This window comes from Schistocerca gregaria, chromosome 7, assembly GCF_023897955.1.
Source record: "Schistocerca gregaria isolate iqSchGreg1 chromosome 7, iqSchGreg1.2, whole genome shotgun sequence".
In the NCBI taxonomy this organism is placed as follows: Eukaryota; Metazoa; Arthropoda; class Insecta; order Orthoptera; family Acrididae; genus Schistocerca; species Schistocerca gregaria.
In genome coordinates, this window is record NC_064926.1 from 494557766 (window position 1) to 494575708 (window position 17943).

Here is a 17943-nt window from a genome sequence, read left to right on the forward strand (position 1 = left end):
GCTGGTGTAATGTGTGAGAGCATGTTGAAAAGTAATGCCTCCAAATTTTGTGTGTGTAAATTCTTAAAATTCTCTAAATAAAACAAACTTTATTAACATTTTACATTGTTACTCTTTGTGTCTACTTATTTTTTTTAATGAAAAGAATCTCCCTGGTAACAAATATGTTTCTCTCAGTTAGAGAACAGTTTACTGATGCCGCCACTGAAGAATATTTGCCTTTGGGGATGGAGCCACGTCATCTCTGCTTGCAGTGTTTCATCACTATTAAAGGGAAGTCTTAAAAGTTGTTCTTTAAGTTTTGGAAACAGGTGAAAATTGGATGGGGTCAAGTTGGCACGGTAAGGAGGGTGATCGATGGCAGTGAACCTCAGGTGTCAGATTGTTGCGGATGTCGCAGCACACGTGTGTGGTCTGGCATTGGTGGATAAGGTGGTCACCATGCATGGCTAAACCCTTCGAATTTGTGATTTCATTTTTCTGAAGTTCTTGATGTACCTTGCGGTGTTAATGGTGTTGCCTTTAGGCATGAATTCCAAGTGCAACATGCTTTGAACATCCCAGAACTATATTGGCACGACTTTGCCTGCTGATGGCATCACCTTGAACTTTTTGGTGTCTTGTTAAGGAACCCATCACACTCGCACTCAAAAACACACATGAAATTATTGACAGACCTCGAGTCTCCTCTGTTTCGTATCATGAGTAAGCGTTTGAGGCACCCACAGTGCACACAGTTTTCTCTGCCGCAGATGTAGTCTGTACACAGTCTTGTGATCAGCAACACTTACATGAAAGCCGTGTCTGTGTTATCCGATGATTTTTTCTGATGTGTTCATCCATCCAATTCTGATAAGTCTCGTCTGTTGCCTTACACTGTTTTCCACTCTGAGCTCCGTCACACACACTTAGGTTAGCACCACGGTTTCCTTCATTGCAAGCATGAATAACCCAGTGTCACGCATTGTTGATGTCGATATAATCATCTCCATGTATAGCTTTCTTTCTTCTATGGATATCAATCGGAGGCATTTTCTACAGTAGAAACTTGATTACAGTGTGCTGTTTCTTCACACACCAGCATATTTAAGTTACACACTGCCATGATGCATGATAACAGTTGAAAGCTCTCTGACAGCAGAGGGTTGCAACTCATGTCAGCGAAGTGGGAAAGTCAGCCGAGTAATATCAATGGTGTGTAATATGTAGAGTCACCAGTTTTGTCAAATTGTGAAATTGCAAAATTTTTCTGAAATTTTACAAATTTTGCTCAATCTTTAAGCAAAATAGTGAAATAATTAATGAAATTGTGTGGAATAACATCATGTGAAGTTAATGGTGGAAATGCAATATGAGCTACAGCAATCGATTTTGAATACCAGTGACTATCAGTTCTACACCCCTTTGATATATATTGATATTTTGTATCATATCGAGTACTGCTAACTACAATTCCCACCCAAGATCTATAGCAGTGTCCCAGCGCATTACTTGATGTGGCCGTATATTGAGTGTTGGAAATTGTTGCTGATTGCCGGTGCATTCGGTTTCATATTGTCTGCATGCTGGAGTTTATTAATATGGTAGTGACAGTTTTTCTTGATAAAAAGAATTTTTATCGGAAGGATGTTACATGTTTGACAAAACTAGAAAGATAGATACTTACGTGTAAATACAACAACATGCAAATTGAGTGGCAGAGAAAAGACACGTGCCTAAAACATACTAATGAAAGTTCCTCTCATAAGTATGGAAAGAAGAATGTGCTGATGATGACAAGTGTCAAAAGCCAAGTTAATATCATAGATGTCAGAGCAGTGACAAAACGAGTGAGAACTGATAAAGAAGAATTCATTTTATCAACTCCAGCTTTGATCGAGACTGCAATTTCACTTGAAAAAGTTGATCATCCAGAGCTGAGAGTGTGGATGAACAAATATGTATCAGATTTATGTAATATTACACATTTTTGATGGGAAGAAATACAGATTTAACTTAACATTGGTGCCAGTTTGATTGCATGGCTTCAGATCAGCAATTTTTCTAATGTTACTAAAAATATGTGGATGTGGTTTTAAGTAATGAAATGTGGCTGGGAGGGAAAATAATTCCTTCGTGCTTGCTCAGAACCAACCCTCCTGCTCCAACAATTATTATTACTTTTATAGAAAGAATGAGGCCGAGTCTTTGTGAATCAGGAAAATTCTGGGTTTTCTGCGCTGCCAACTGCCACACAACAGAATTGTAAATCTGCCAATCTGCCAAACATCAGAATTTTATAACGTTTACAGTGTGAAGTTTTTGGATGATGTATCGAAGTTGGCAACTCTCTATTTACATATGTGCAAGTTGGCAGCAACGACATGCAGTCGCTGAGGTGTGTTGGTAATCAGAAGCCCGTAATAGAAACAATCCCAGTCAGTAATGTTGGCAGTGAGAGGTCGTTTTCAACATATTGTTGTATGATGTCTACAGGAGAGTGTTTCCAGCTCCCAGTAATATGGACGTCATGTTGTTTATTTTCAGACTCAAGTGATGTACAGTGCCATTATATTTATTTCAGAAGGGGCAAGCAAGAGAGCAAAAACCTCATTCAAAAGCTGTGCTTGAGAGGCTGGCTGGAACTGCTAGTTACTCCAGTCACACAATAAAGAGAATGAAGGAGAGGGAAAGCACAACTACAAGTATTTCCCAAAGGTTCACTACTTCATGAATGATGTGGAAGAAGGGAAAAATGTTATATTTAGGTAATACTGACAATCAGCTTGTCAGGGGACTGACACACAATATTGATGTGACACACAATCCTCATTTTTACACAGACAGTTCACAGTAAGCAAAGTGTGTTACACTACATTTTTGTTTGTTTTATGAGACGGTCTTTTGGCAGTGTCTGGTTGGGACTTCTTGTGCTTTTGTTGATGTGTTGTGATTGCAACTATTTCAGTTTGGTACTCTTGAGAGAAACTACTGACTATGGACACCTATATTTGTTGAATTACTGATTGTATTGATGTAACATGTTAACACAAACATTTGCAGACTCAGGTGCTGTAGCTTACAGGTTAGACGAGATTTGCATTTGTGCATGGAGTCAGCTATTCAATTGCACCCCCCCCCCCCCCCCCCCCCCTTTCAACACACGTGACCATCTGCAATGAAGTAGCCCCCACTACCATTGTATCATACCATTTGTGCAGATACAGCTCGAGCTATTTTGTGCACACACTACTCATGAGCTTCATTCAATCTTGTCAAGAAATTGTCAGGCTCAAACCGTTAAGAAGCAGGTGTGCTTTTGAGCACAATGTTGAGTTTGTTGATTGCTCTGAGTAGTTGGACACCATTAGCTTGGAGCTTAAGTCGTTATGTTGAGTTAGCTCATTTCCAATTCTCATGATTTCCTCTTGTAGATAATTATTCTCAACTGGGTGCTTCTCTATAACTTCTGTTGTGCTTTCTACCCTACAAATTAGTGCCTATAAGTGTGAGCTCTTGTTTCCTGTCATAAGGCGACATGACACCTTCAGCAAGTCATGTGTGTTTGATGGTAGTTACAGCTACTTATCAGTAAAGATGCACATCGGAACTTTACACGGCTCTTGAAACAGATGTTTGTGATAGAATGCTGCAATAAATGCTGCATCTGGTTCTGTGTATTTGTAGTGTTCCAACAACCAAGTGGACTCTGGCTATAAGTGTTTCCTGGTCTGGTATCTGTGTGAATGTCATTTACTGCTGTATATTTATGATCTGCTTTCTTCACTCTGCAAGCAACTATGTTTGCTCTTTGATTACATGTCACATTGTGTTGTATTAACTGTGGGCGCACACTCACCTACAAATGGTTCCAGTCTAGCAGTGCTCCTCTCTGGCTACTATACCATACTATACTAGGAAAAGAATTACAAATTTTATTCTTTTTTCATGCACCCCTCACCCTTTTGCTCAGTTTCCAGGAAATTCAGTATGCTTTTCTTTCTGACTATTTTCTCTTCTCTACACCTGTTCATTTTTTAAATTGTAGATCATGATTAAATATTTTTACATTTTGAACTTCTTGCTGGGTTTATCACATGTGATTGTTCACATTTGTCATCACTTTTCCTGTATATATGTAATTAATTTTCAGCTTAGGTATGTTCTACTTCTTACTCTTTCCGTTTTAACTGCCGTTGGGAGACATTTTTGATATCTGTATAACACTGGTACTCCTCCGCCACACACTGTTGCGGAGTATAAATGTAGAATGCCTGCCTGTGCATTGTCACAATATGTTACCGGCATAGGAGTCACTATTTATTATTTTACTAACCTCAAACAAAGGATGGAATGTAATGAGCAGCACTATATCGTCCCCCACCCCTACCCTGCTATTCCTCTCCCTTCGTGCCCCTCCTTACCCTCAACACCCGGTTGCCTTGCCCATCATGTGCTGGTGCTCGCAGTCTGGCTTCAGCAGCCAGAGATTTTGTGTATGTTTGTTGTCTATTTTCAACAAAGGCCTTGTTGGCCTAAAGCTCACTTTCCAACAGTCTTTTTGTTGTGCCTATCTATGACACAGCATCTCTGCTATATGGTCAGTACCAACTATCCTTTTTATCACTCTCAGTATTTTATTTACTCTTTATGAAAAATACTACAGTTCAATTGGAATTACATACCTTTCATTATCCATCTCGTATTTGTCTTAGAACTGTGAAGTATGAAAAAGATCGGCTCAGCATCTGCAAAAGAGGAATCATTTGTGTTATTCAGTGCTAAGTTCCAACAAATGTTAGCTAACATCTTGAAATAATAGCTCAGTGACATGTATAGTAGTATAGATGGATGTGTTCAAAACCAGTGATCCAAATGCCCAAATTTTAGTAGCTTCAACAAAAAGCCTGGGTTAGTTTAGAATATTTTTTGAAAGTCAGAAGAGTTTGTAAGGTATGTTATATGTTGTCACAATAATAATATGCAGTGCAGTAGCACCTGTGAGGGGTTTGTTAAAATTACAGTAGTGGCTGGTGATCTCACTTTGGCATTAGATGTGTATCCGAGAGATCATATAATGAATATGAAAATGTATATTATCAAATGATAGAATAAAAAAGTGGGTCTTATTGAGTGCCACATGTTAATAAATCAGCATATTCATCTTAAAACATTCATCGCTATCAGTAAAAATCATTTCTGATTGTGGTTGGTATCCACCCTCTAGCATGTTGACAAGGTTCCTTTCCAATCTGGAACATATTAACTAAATTAAAATTGTTTGTCTGGTGCAACCATCAAAACAGAACAGAACTATAAGGCGAGAATCTTACGAGCTATGTGATTTTATTAAACAACATCGAGTTGTCGGTAGGCACATGAACAAGACTGAAACTATTTGAGGAAAAGTACCACCACAGCTGTATCTTGAGAATGTTTTTTTATCGTCTCACACAACTAGTTTTGGCAGCATATTACCATCATTCTCATGCTCTAACACTGCCGAAAGAGTATTAGAATTCCTTTGCACATTTATTGTGGAGTCCTTGTCACTAGTACACTTGGGCTAGCTTTCCTCAGGAAACTCCGTACTAATAACAAGGACTCCACAACAGATGCACAAAGAAGTTCTAATACTCTTTTGGCTGCAGTGGGGCCTGAGGATGGCTGTAATGTGCTGCGAAAACTAGTCCTGTCAGACAATAAAGACATTCTCAAGATACAGCTGCCTGGTACTTTCCTCATGCACACTGAAATGCCAAAGTATAGGCATGCATATTAAAATACAGAGTTATGTAAAGAAGCAGAATATGGCGCTGCCATTGGCAGTTCCTATATAAGACAACAAGTGTCTGGTGAAATTGTTAGATTAGTTACTGCTGCTACAATATCAGGTTATCAAGATTTGAGTGAGTTTGAATGTGGTGCTATAGTCAGCGCACAGCTGATGGGACACACCATCTCTGAGGTAGTGATGAAGTTGGGATTTTCCCGTGCAACCATTTCACGAGTGTACCATGAATATTAGGAACTCGATAAAACATCAAATATCTGACATCACTGTGGCTAGAAAAAGATCCTGCAAGAATGGGACCAACGATGACTGAAGAGAATCGTTCAAAATGACAGAAGTGCAACGATTCTGCAAACTGCTGCAGATTTCAATGCTGGGCCATCATCAAGTGTCAGTGTGGGAACCATCCAACAAAACATCATCGATATGGACTTTTTGGAGCTGAAGCCCACTTATGTACCCTTGATGACTGCACAATGCAAAGCTTTATGCCTCATCTGAGTACACTGACACCGAAATTGGACTGTTGTTGACTGGAAACATGTTGTCTGGTCGGATGAGCCTCGTTTCAAATTGTATGTAGCAAATGAACATGTACATGTATGGAGACAATCTCATGAATCCATGGACCCTATGTGTCAGCGGGGGATTGGTCAACCTGGTGGAGGCTCTATAATGTTAAGAGATGCGTGCAGCTGAAGTGATATGGAACCTCTTACAGGTGACACGTATGTAAGCATCCTATCTGATCGCCTGCATTCTTTCATATCCATTGTGCTTTCCCATAGACTTGAGCAAATCCAGTAGGACAGTGCAACACCCCGTACATCCAGAATTGCTACAGAGTGGCTCCAGGAACACTCTTCCGCTGTCACAGACTCCCCAGACGTGCAGCTCTACTGGGATGATGAGTTGTGTTGGTTGAGAGGAGGAAGGTGGTGGGAAGCAGGAGGGAGGGTTAGAGGATGGAATGAATGATGGCTGGGAGAGTACACAGAACAGGTATGCGGAACCTGTGGGCTCATTCTGGTGCAGGGAGGCAGTGGTCCATGTGCTGCACGAGTGGCAGAGGAGTCGATTGGGAGTAAGAAGTAGAACAGAGGAAGAGGGAGACTCCAGAGAAGAGGTAGTGGGTTTTAGAATCAGGAGGATGCTGGGATAGGTTAGGGAAAGGTAGCATTCCATGGCCACAAAGTCCTGGGCATGGAGGATATTGGTGTACAAGGATGTCACATCAACAATTACCAGTAAGGAGACTGGTGGTAACAGGACACGAACTGTAGAATGGTGAAGGAAGTGAGCAGTGTTTTGAATGTAGAATATGAGGTTCCGGGCTATAGTTTTGAGGTGTTGGTCACCAAAGGCAGAGGTTTGTTCTGTGAGAGCATTGTATCCAGTCAAAATGGGACAACCAGTGGGGAGATGTTTGGGGTTGAGCTTTTGGAGCTGAGCTTGTGGAGTTGGGGAGCAGGTAAAAGTTAGGTGTGCAGGAGGTTCCTTGCTTGAGGAGGGAGATGGATTCAGGTGCCTGGTCATGGGTTGGACCTATGGCCTTGAGGATCTGCTGGAGGTCATCTTGGACTTGTGGAATGGGAACATGGTCGTAAGGTTTGTTTGTACAGGTTTAGGATGGTTGAAGAAGAACCTCATCCACATAGTGAAAATGGTACATAATCGCTGTGATAGAGCCATTGTCTGTGGAAAGGATGGTAAGGCCTCGGTTGGTTTTCAGGTTAGACATAGGTGTGTATTCCTTAGGAGTGTTATTGAACTAACAGCAGAGGATTTAGGAAATAAGAGTAAGGTCAGGTTAGAGGTGAGGAATTTCTGAAATATTACCAGAGGGTAGTGTGGAAGGGGAAGAGGAAGAGGAGGATCATCGTTGGAATGATGTTGGAACTATTGTAAACAATGTTCTAAGCAGGGTTTTGGTTAACTGTTGTCAGTCGAGGGGGGGGGGGGGGGGGGGGGGGAATGTGGTGAAAAATGTTTCAACTGGAGAAAGAAAATAATGACCAATACAAATCCAGAATAGTTAAATTTAGATTTTGGATTAAAGTTGAGGTCTTTAGAAGGCACTGGGACTTCTGCAGGGGTCAGAGTTTTGGCAGAAAGGTTGATAACAGTCATACAAGATGAGTGTTCAAGAGTATTAGTGTGTTGTGTAAAGGTGGAGGAAGTTTTTTTTGGGATGTGGAAGGTGGAGTAAGTCAGCAAGGCATAGTTTGGGAGCTATGATAGTTGAATGGGGTGTCATATCCAGGTGGAAACTCTTCTTGGCTGTAGGTAATCCTATGCGAACAGAAGACATGAGTGACTGGAACATATTCCTCAGATGGTGCTAGGAATGCTGTTCCAGTTGTTGAAGGGCATGAGTTTCTGTTTCAGTGGTAGCATCTAGGAAGTTGTGGTCACCGGTGGGAATGGGAAAGTTGGAGGTTCTTGCAGTAGGATGGGTGGCAACCTAACATGCCAATTTCAATGGCAGTCCCATGAGATGGGACACCATGTGCCAGACTTTTATTTCAGATAGAGGATGTGTGGTTAGAGTTTTGCTAGGGCTAAAGAGAGCTTCCAGAATTGGCAGAGGTAAAATTCATGGTGGGATGTTTGGAAGACAAGAAGAGGGGCTGAATAAAGGGTTGAAAATAAGAGGGTGAAAAGCTACAGTCTGTCATAAGGAAAATAAGATGGTAGGCAGCAAATAGAGAGCTATGTGTACATTAGAAGGAAGGCCACATAACGTCTTAAAGAAGCAGGCAATAGTAGCCTTACTTGTAAATAGAAATGTTCGATGGCAAATTGACACATGCCACAGTAAAAAAACACTTAGGATTGTACTATGCAATTTTAAATAAACACCCTTTCTAAGACAACAGTTAAGTTGGGCTGTACGAGTTGGTAGTAGAGAATATGTTAAAAACAGCACTGGAATTAAATAATCAGAAAAGGGTAATTACCGTGAGAGCAGGGAGTAGTAGTAGACCACTTATTAGCATGGTTGGGCCATTAAAATATGATATTCAAATTGCGCAACCTAAGAATGACTGGTGTGCATTTTGAAGGCAGGGACTGAAATGAGAAGAAAGTATGACATATTAAAGACTAGAGTGTGAATCGGTAATTTATAACAATAATGCAAAACCCTCGATGGAATAATACATAAAATAAGGGAAAGACAACCTCTCACGTTTAGCGATCTGTTGTTTCATGTGTAGAAACATGTAACAAAAAATAGTATTCACACTAGCTTTAGAACTCTTGCTCTTTTTCTACCAAAAATTACACACATCCTCTCACACAGACATCCAAGTACACACTGCTGATTACTGAGAGCAGTTGTCCAGGTAGGTGGAGGTGAGGAGGGGTTTGCAGGATATAGTGGGACAGAGTAAGGCACATAGAATGCAGGATATGCTGGAGAGGGAATTCCTACATGCATAATTCATAGAAACTAGTGCTGGAGAGTAGTTTCCAAATGGCTTACTTTTCATGCCCACACAAAATGCTATACAGCAATTGCAGCATAGATGATATATAACATGGTTGCTTTTACACATGGCCTGCATTTTACTGGACAGGAAATGCCTCTAACTGGACTGTGTTAGTGGTGATGGGTGGGTATTTGAGACAGGTTTTGTGCCTGGGTTGACCACAAGGGAATAATCCACTGTGTCCAGGATTGCAATAGGCATGGGCAAGGATATTCTGTGGGTCAGGTGCTGGATGAAACACTAGTTTGGATGAAGTGGGTAGGATTTTGGGTAGGATATGCCTTATCTCAGGGCACGACGAGAGGTAAAGTCCTGGTGAAGAATGTGCCTGATCGTTTCAAGACCAGGGAGATACTGGGTGATAGAAGAGTGCTGGTCGGTGGCTGGTTTACAGGTTTACTGGTGTCAGAGGAGGATATGGTATATGAGATCTGTTTATGGATGAACTGGATAAAACATTGTCTACTAATAAAGGCTCTGATAAGCTTTTCGGTATATTTCAATGACTCCTGATTTCCACTACAGATGCAACATCCACAGATTGTGAGGCTATGAGGAAGAGCCCGTTTGACATGGAAAGTGTGACAGCTGTCAAAGTGGAGGTAATGTTGCTATTAATCATTTGTAATCAAAAAACAAGTGTTTTGCTGAAATAATAAGTTTTGATATAACTGGTTTGTTCTAAAAATCTTATTATTCTGATTATTAAAGTTGTAATGAGTTTGCCTACGGTGAAGAAGAATGCAGGGAAAAACAATCTGAAATAGCAGTATTAAAATTAAACGTGGTTGTGAAGAGACTATCATTACATTCCATCAGAGGAGCTAACAATTGGCCATACAGTAAACATTGTTGAATGACAAGCAAGAATTAGCATAGTGAACAACGCCATTGGACTGAAGTGTTTAACAAACTGTGAAATGAGAAAAGGAATAAATTTACATGCAGAACCATTGCAGCCGTTGCAAGGGCATCATGGAGCAGTTTTCAGCAATGCAGAGCACAGTATGCTATTTAGCCACAGTAGTTTCAGACAACAAAAAGGGTCACTAGTAGCAATACCATAGTTTTGACTAGCATAGTTGCAGTAGAATTTTGATAGATAACATTTGTAGTTATGGGTGTTAATAGTGTATGAACGTTTAGACCTAACTGTTGTAACTGCATCTTACTTCTTTCTTCAAGTTGAGTGATGATTGTTAAAACTTTTGTTACAAATTATCATCTTGACTGAAATATGAGAAATCTTTCATGGAATAAATAAGAAGCAATATAATAACAAAATAGTATAAGGTAATTAAGCTAAAGATTCAGGGTTTTTTGGATGGTAGTGATACCAGAGTGGAGGAGAATCTTACATACACTACAGGGTGTATACGACCTGGGACAACCGGGAGATACGGGAAAAACACGGGAATTTTTTCATCTGGGAGAAAACCAGGAAAAACCCGGGAATTGTTTAGAATTCCAGGAATTTTTCATTGTTTTAGTTTTCAATTAAATTTTTGTGATTTTCACAGGTAAGAACCAATACACTAACAAAGTATATTACTGTATCCCACTACTGCAGAATAATACTGCAGCAACAAAACATGAACGAGAGAAAAAAAAGAAACGAAAATAAAACTTAAGTTGCAAAGGAAATACGCCTTATACAACAACAAAACAGTGGTCATACAAGCGTCTGCAAACAGCAAAGTGTGTCAAAGGCTTTAGGAAGGCTATGCAATGCATTGTAACAACAAATTGCCTCTGATGAGCGTGGCGTGACATTCTTTTAAATTAGTTCATTTGAGCAGTCGGCAGGACTCTTGCACATGCACAGTTAAGTCGCATATGAGTAGTACCTTCTCCCGCTTCAGGTTACAGAAGTGTGGCTGAGTGCCACTACTTAATATTGCCCCGGTTCGGAAATTAGTAAATCTGGGGCTGATGCACAGAACAGTCTCAGTTGTGGTGGGGAGGTGGGTCGTCTCCACATGACCTGTGTTTACGTTTCGTGATTTTTGTTGTTTCCTCTATGTTTATTGCTCTCATGTTGTTGTTGTGGTCTTCAGTCCTGAGACTGGTTAGATGCAGCTCTCCGTGCTACTCTATCCTGTGCAAACTTCTTCGTCTCCCAGTACCTACTGCAACCTAAATCCTTCTGAATCTGTTTATTGTATTCATCTCTTGGTCTCCCTCTATGATTTGTGCCCTCCACGCTGCCCTCCAATACTCAATTGGTGATCCCTTGATGCCTCAGAACATGTCCTACCAACTGATCCCTTCTTCTAGTTAAATTGTGCCACAGACTTCTCTTCTCCCTAATACTATTTAATACTTCCTCATTAGTTATGTGATCTACCCATCTAATCTTCAGCATTCTTCTGTAGCACCACATTTCGAAAGCTTCTATTCTCTTCTTGTCCAAACTATTTATCATCCATGTTTCACTTCCATACAGGGCTACACTTCATACAAATACTTTCAGAAATGACTTCCTGACACTTAAATCTATACTAGATGTTAACAAATTTCTCTTCTTCAGAAATGCTTTTCTTGCCATTGCCAGTCTACAATTTATATCCTCTCTACTTCGACCATCATCAGTTATTTTGCTCCCCAAATAGCAAAACTCCTTTACTACTTTAAGTGTGTCATTTCCTAATCTAATTCCCTCAGCATCACCCGACTTAATTTGACTACATTCCATTATCCTCGTTTTGCTTTTGTTGATGTTCATCTTATACACTCCTTTCATGACACTGTCCATTCCATTCAACTGCTCTTCCAAGTCCTTTGCTGTCTCTGACAGAATTACAATGTCATCGGTGAACCTCAAAGTTTTTATTTCGTCTCCATGGATTTCAATACCTATTCCAAATTTTTCTTTTGTTTCCTTCACTGCTTGCTCAATATACAGATTGAATTACATCGGGGATAGGCTACAACCCTGTCTCACTCTCTTCCCAACCACTGCTTCCCTTTCATGCCCCTCGACTCTTATAACTGCCGTCTGCTTTCTGTACAAATTGTAAATAGTCTTTCGCTCCCTGTATTTTACCGCTGCCACCTTCAGAATTTGAAAGAGAGTATTCCAGTCAACATTGTCAAAGCTTTCTCTAAGTCTACAAATGCTAGAAATGTAGGTTTGCCTTTCCTTGATCTAGCTTCTAAGATAAGTCGTAGGGTCAGTGTTGCCTCACATGTTCCAACATTTCTACAGAATCCAAACTGATCTTTCCCGAGGTCAGCTTCTACCAGTTTCTTCATTTGTCTGTAGAGAATGTGCGTTAGTATTTTGCGTCCGTGACTTATTAAACTGACTGTGCAGTAATTTTCACATCTGTCAGCACCTGCTTTCTTTGGGATTGGAATTATATTCTTCTTGAAGTCAGAGGGTATTTTGTCTGTTTCATACATCTTGCTCACCAGATGGTACAGTTTTGTCAGGACTGGCTCTCCCAAGGCCGTCAGTAGTTCCAATTGAATGTTGTCTACTCCAGGGGCCTTGTTTCGACTCAGGTCTTTCAGTGCTCTGTCAAACTCTTCACGCAGTAACGTATCTCCCATTTCATCTTCATCTACATCCTCTTCCATTTCCATAATATTGTCCTCAAGTACGTTGCCCTTGTATAGGCCCTCTATATACTCCCTCCACCTTTCTGCTTTCCCTTCTTTGCTTAGAACTGGGTTTCCATCTGAGCTCTTGATATTCATACAAGTGGTTCTCTTATCTCCAAAGGTCTCTTTAATTTTCCTGTAGGCAGTATCTATCTTACCCCTAGTGAGATAAGCCTCTACGTCCTTACATTTGTCCTCTAGCCATCCCTGCTTTGCCATTTTGCACTTCCTGTCGATCTTGTTTTTGAGATGTTTGTATTCCTTTTTTGCCTGCTTCATTTACCGCATTTTTATAGATTAGAGATTAGATTAGATTAATACTTGTTCCATAGATCATGAATACGACACTTCGTAATGATGTGGAACGTGTCAGCTTAATAAAAGATGTCTGTACAAGAAATTACATTACACAAAATATTGCATGACACTCATGATTAAGGGTTTTTTTTTTATCTAAAAATTCAGCCAATGAGTAGAAGGAGTTGTCATCTAGAAATTCTTTTAATTTATTTTTAAATGTTAGTTGGCTATCTGTCAGGTTTTTGATGCTGTTTGGTAGGTGCCCAAAGACTTTTGTGGCAGTATAATTTACCCCTTTTTGTGCCAAAGTCAGATTTTAATCTACAGTTCATAACCAGTAAATTGTGGTCATAGTCCACATCTGCCCCTGGAAATGTCTTACAATTTAAAACCTCGTTTCTAAATCTCTGTCTTACCATTATGTAATCTATCTGAAACCTGTCAGTATCTCCAGGCTTCTTCCATGTATACAACCTTCTTTTATGATTCTTGAACCAAGTGTTAGCTATGATTAAGTTGTGCTCTGTGCAAAATTCTATCAGGCAGCTTCGTCTTTCATTTCTTAGCCCCAATCTCACGTTAAATGATAACAAAATGGATTTTTGTGTCCGGGAGCTATCAAATGAATTAAAATACATTCGCGTAATTACGGAAGGCTAAAATATGTTATTAGTTTTAGATTTTATTTCCACCTTTCTGACAGTCAGACATTAATCACCTTGCAGGACAATGAAGTTATTTTTGCCGGTTTGCTAAAGAGATTTGGCTTTTATTAATCTTTTCTGTTGAGGCAGTCAATTTATTTGAAATGAAGTGTTTAATTTCACACTATTGGCTAGTTTCAACTGTTCGCTGCATTTCAAGTGCACGTATGGCATTATGCCATAATAAACGACCAAACATGAGATAATACAGTACTGGTACTCCAAGAAAATTTACATACGAATGTGCATTTTAAGCGAATTATGCATTTTAGTACGGTTCACGAAATACCAATGCTCTTGAAGTATCGTCTGATGTCTTTTTTTTTTTTTTTTTTTTTAATGTAATTTAAGATCTCTTAATATCTTACACGTACGAACATATGGGCTTCCTGCGTTATCATAGCTGCCCAAGCACGGTGACGCTTGTTATCTGGCGCTCTCTTGCAACTGCTGAAATGAACATATTTCTAACAGGTCGCGGGAAAATATTGCGAATGGTGGTTTGAAAAGCGTTACATTGAAAGCAGATTTCCTTTTACGTAAGATGAGGTATGTGCGAGAATGTATGATGAATTTCTTAAGTCACAAAACGTTTGATTCTTATTTAAAAATCAGCTCTTTGAGGACGACCATTTAGAAGAATTTTGAGCCCAGAAGATCAGACATTTACGTCGTTATTAAAAACTTTACTAGCACATTTGTGTGATGTATCTTAAAGTGTAACAAGCGCGCTACGTGACAGTGATCTTGCTATTGGCTGACTACATCACGTGTCCTGTGCTGTCATCAGCTGGCGAGATCACGTGACATGAGCTATGAATGGCTTACAAAAACGCATCACAAACTCAATTTCAATGCTTCAGAAAGTGACATGCAGTGTTTGGTGGAATTCGAATTTATTCCTTCGTAATACAAAAATATGCAGCGTACATGTTGCTGCACATCAAAGGTATTTCAAAACGTGTTTTTCCTCCTGACTTTCATTTTCTAAAGTGCCGGGAAATTCTAATCTGGTATATAAAACCATAAACATTCAAAGGATTGATGAGTTTTACATTGCCGCATAAGAGTGTACTGTCACTTAACATGGAAAAAGTGTATTTTCACCTGGGAGAAAGTGTATTTTTTAACCGGGAAATCAGGGAATTTTTTTTTCCTTGTCCACGTATACACCCTGCACTATTATACCTTGTACAGGGTCACAAAAGTTCAACAAATGGAAGGAAGTCTAGTACTGAATTGGAGCTTTAAAATCAAATTGGCACATACAATTGGCTTTAATAATGCAAGAGAAAGAATAATGAGAGGCACACTATAAAATAGAGGAAAGAATGGGGGACACAACAGCTAAAGGAGAATTAACAACTTAAAGAAATTCTTGAGTCAATACTTTGTAAGCCAGAAGAAAGTACAGCCAAATGTGAGGAATTAGGAACAAGCATTCAGGGGAGAATATCTGAATTGGAAGAAGGACTACAAAATCTAATCAATCAGTCACAGCTATGGGAGAGAAATCTGAGTAAGCAGAAATTTATCTAAGAAAGAATACTCAAAATTAGAACATGACACACAAGAAGTGCATAGTAATGTCACCAAAATTGAGAAGGCAGAAGCTAAAACACACAAGAAATGTGATGGGCTTTGGAAACAAATGGAAAATCTGAGGAATGAAATAACCACAAACAGTAACAAGATTAAAGGAGCCATACAAGGATGGATTAAAAAGGAATTACAGGCAAAGTCATCTAGTTTACATAGTAGAACCATACTTGGAAGGTGTCAAGAGTCTCAGTTAAGGTGAATCAACAAACCTTCTCTGAAAGGCTTGCTCCATCCTTCTGCAATTTTTGGTAAACTTCAGGTGAAGCTGGCCAACTGGTTGGATGGAAAAGATCAGTTGTGAACCAAGGAACTAACAAGAGGTGCAGTCAGCTGGGGTGTGTGTGTAGGAATGACATTACAAAGCTACACAGATTTTTAGGTTGCATATCTGGAAGAATATTGGTCAGAGGAAAATCCGACTGAAATAAAGCTAATGTTAATAAGTGGAGCAAAATGCTGCAATGAGAACTTAGGCAGAGAGAATGCAGGGTGATGAAAAAAAGTAAAACAAGAACAACATGAAGAAGAAGAAGAAGAAGAAGAAGAAGAAGAAGGAGAAGGAGACAAAAGATTTATGATTGTCTCTGAAACATAAAATGTGTAAAAAGAAGAAAATATGCAATACATTTTATGGTGTGACAAAATCAGAATAAAGAACAAAAAGAAAAACTGTACACCTCATTATGCAGTGGTAATGGGCCGAACATAGAGATTTTGATAAAAAAATTTAGCACATATAAGTGAGTTTATTAACATTAAAAGCGAATTTTGCAATGAAAAAACAATTAGGAATGTAGCAATGATAGGTCATAAAGGATTGTGTGTAAGGAAACTAATGCAGCAATAAAAGGGACAAAGAAAGATGTGCACAGGTGCAGAGCAATGCTGGGCTCACTCCTCTAATGCAGTGAGTTGTGCTAGGACCAGATGTCAACTCATAACAAAGTTCTTGAATTGCTGCTGTCCAGGGAAGTTGTCACACAGAAATTATTCTCAGGAACTGAGACATAGCTGATATCCAAATTAGAAAGTTTTGAAATATTTATCAAGGCATGGAAATTACCTAGAAAAGAGAGCTTAGGTGCCATAGGATGGGTAGTGTTCACTGAAGTTGACAAAAATATTGTGTCTATTGAGGCTGAAAATGAGGCTGACTGTGAAATTATCTGAATGCCTGTTACAGGTCTAGGTGAACTGAAGTTAATTAGCAGATGTTTTTAATGGTTGCCCAATATCGCCATGATACTTTGAGATCATTCAAAGAAAATCTAAGCTTGGTAGTGCAGAAATACTCATATCGTGCAATATTAGTTACAGGTGAATTTATGCTACTGAGTATAGATTGGGGCAACTATGGAGTCATTGCAGGTGGTACAGACATGCAGTCTTGTGAAGTAATTGTGAACACATTTTCTAAAAAAGTCTTGAACAACTAGTTCATCAGCCTACATGCAATGGAAATATTTTATACTTTGTAGCTTCAAATACGAATGATCATGTTTGTATCATCATAGAGACACAGATTAGTGATATTGATGTCAGCATAGTGACAATGATCAATTACATTTAGAAATCCACCAAGAAAGCTAGGAGAGTATTTTTGCTAGAAGTAGCAGATAAGGAGTAGTTAGAATCCCACTTAGAAAATGAATGTACAGCATTTAGTTCTCTTATGATGGACACAGAGGACTATTTGGCAAAGTATGTATAGCTACATGGCTTAAGGCTGGTAAAGTCCCACCACGGTTTAATAACAAAATTTTGAAACTGCTGGGGAAGTAGAGATTGTTGCACACTCAGTTAAAAAAAGAACTCACAAATGACAGCAGGCAATAGTTAGTAGAAATTTGTTCATCTGTAAAAATTTTAAAGCACACGATTACGACAACTTCCACCATCATACCTCAGCTAACGATTTTACCCGAGAACCTGTGAAAGTTCTGGTCTTACGTAAAATACTTCCATCCAATCATATGCTGACCAGTCTGATGTGGCAGCATACGATAACAAAAGGAAACCCAGAGATTTAACTTTGCATTTTAGTACATACTCACAAAGGAGGGTCAAACAAACAAAACACATCGTCATTTGACAGTCATGTAGACTCATGTATGGAACATATAGTTATAGGCACACCTAGCATAGAAAAGTGACTGAAAGAGTTGAAAACAAAAAATTTGATAAGTTCACATGGAAACCCAATTCAGTTTTACAGAAAGCACTCTATGACATTTGTCCCTTATGTAGCTCACTTTTACCACAAATCTCAAATCTCTCATCCAGTGCAGAGTCCCAAGTGATTGGAAAAAGTGTAGTTGGCTCCAGTATATAAGAAGGATAAAAGAAAGGACCCACAGAATTACAAACCAATGTCCTTAACATCAGTTTGCTGCAGAATTCTTGGACATATTCTCAGTCAGAGTATAACAGATTTTCTTGAGATGAAAGAGCTTCTGTTCATAAA

General features: G+C 39.3%; 1 protein-coding gene across 1 annotated transcript in view; it reads right to left on the bottom strand.

The window, feature by feature from the left end:
* The window catches only part of LOC126281435 (odorant receptor coreceptor-like), a 198281-nt gene that overhangs the window by 27560 nt on the left and 152778 nt on the right, over nt 1-17943 (bottom strand). The window contains exon 6 of the mRNA XM_049980400.1: nt 4665-4727. Coding sequence (XP_049836357.1) covers nt 4671-4727 — 57 coding nt within the window. The 3' untranslated portion in view covers nt 4665-4670. The remainder of the gene's footprint in view (nt 1-4664; nt 4728-17943) is intronic.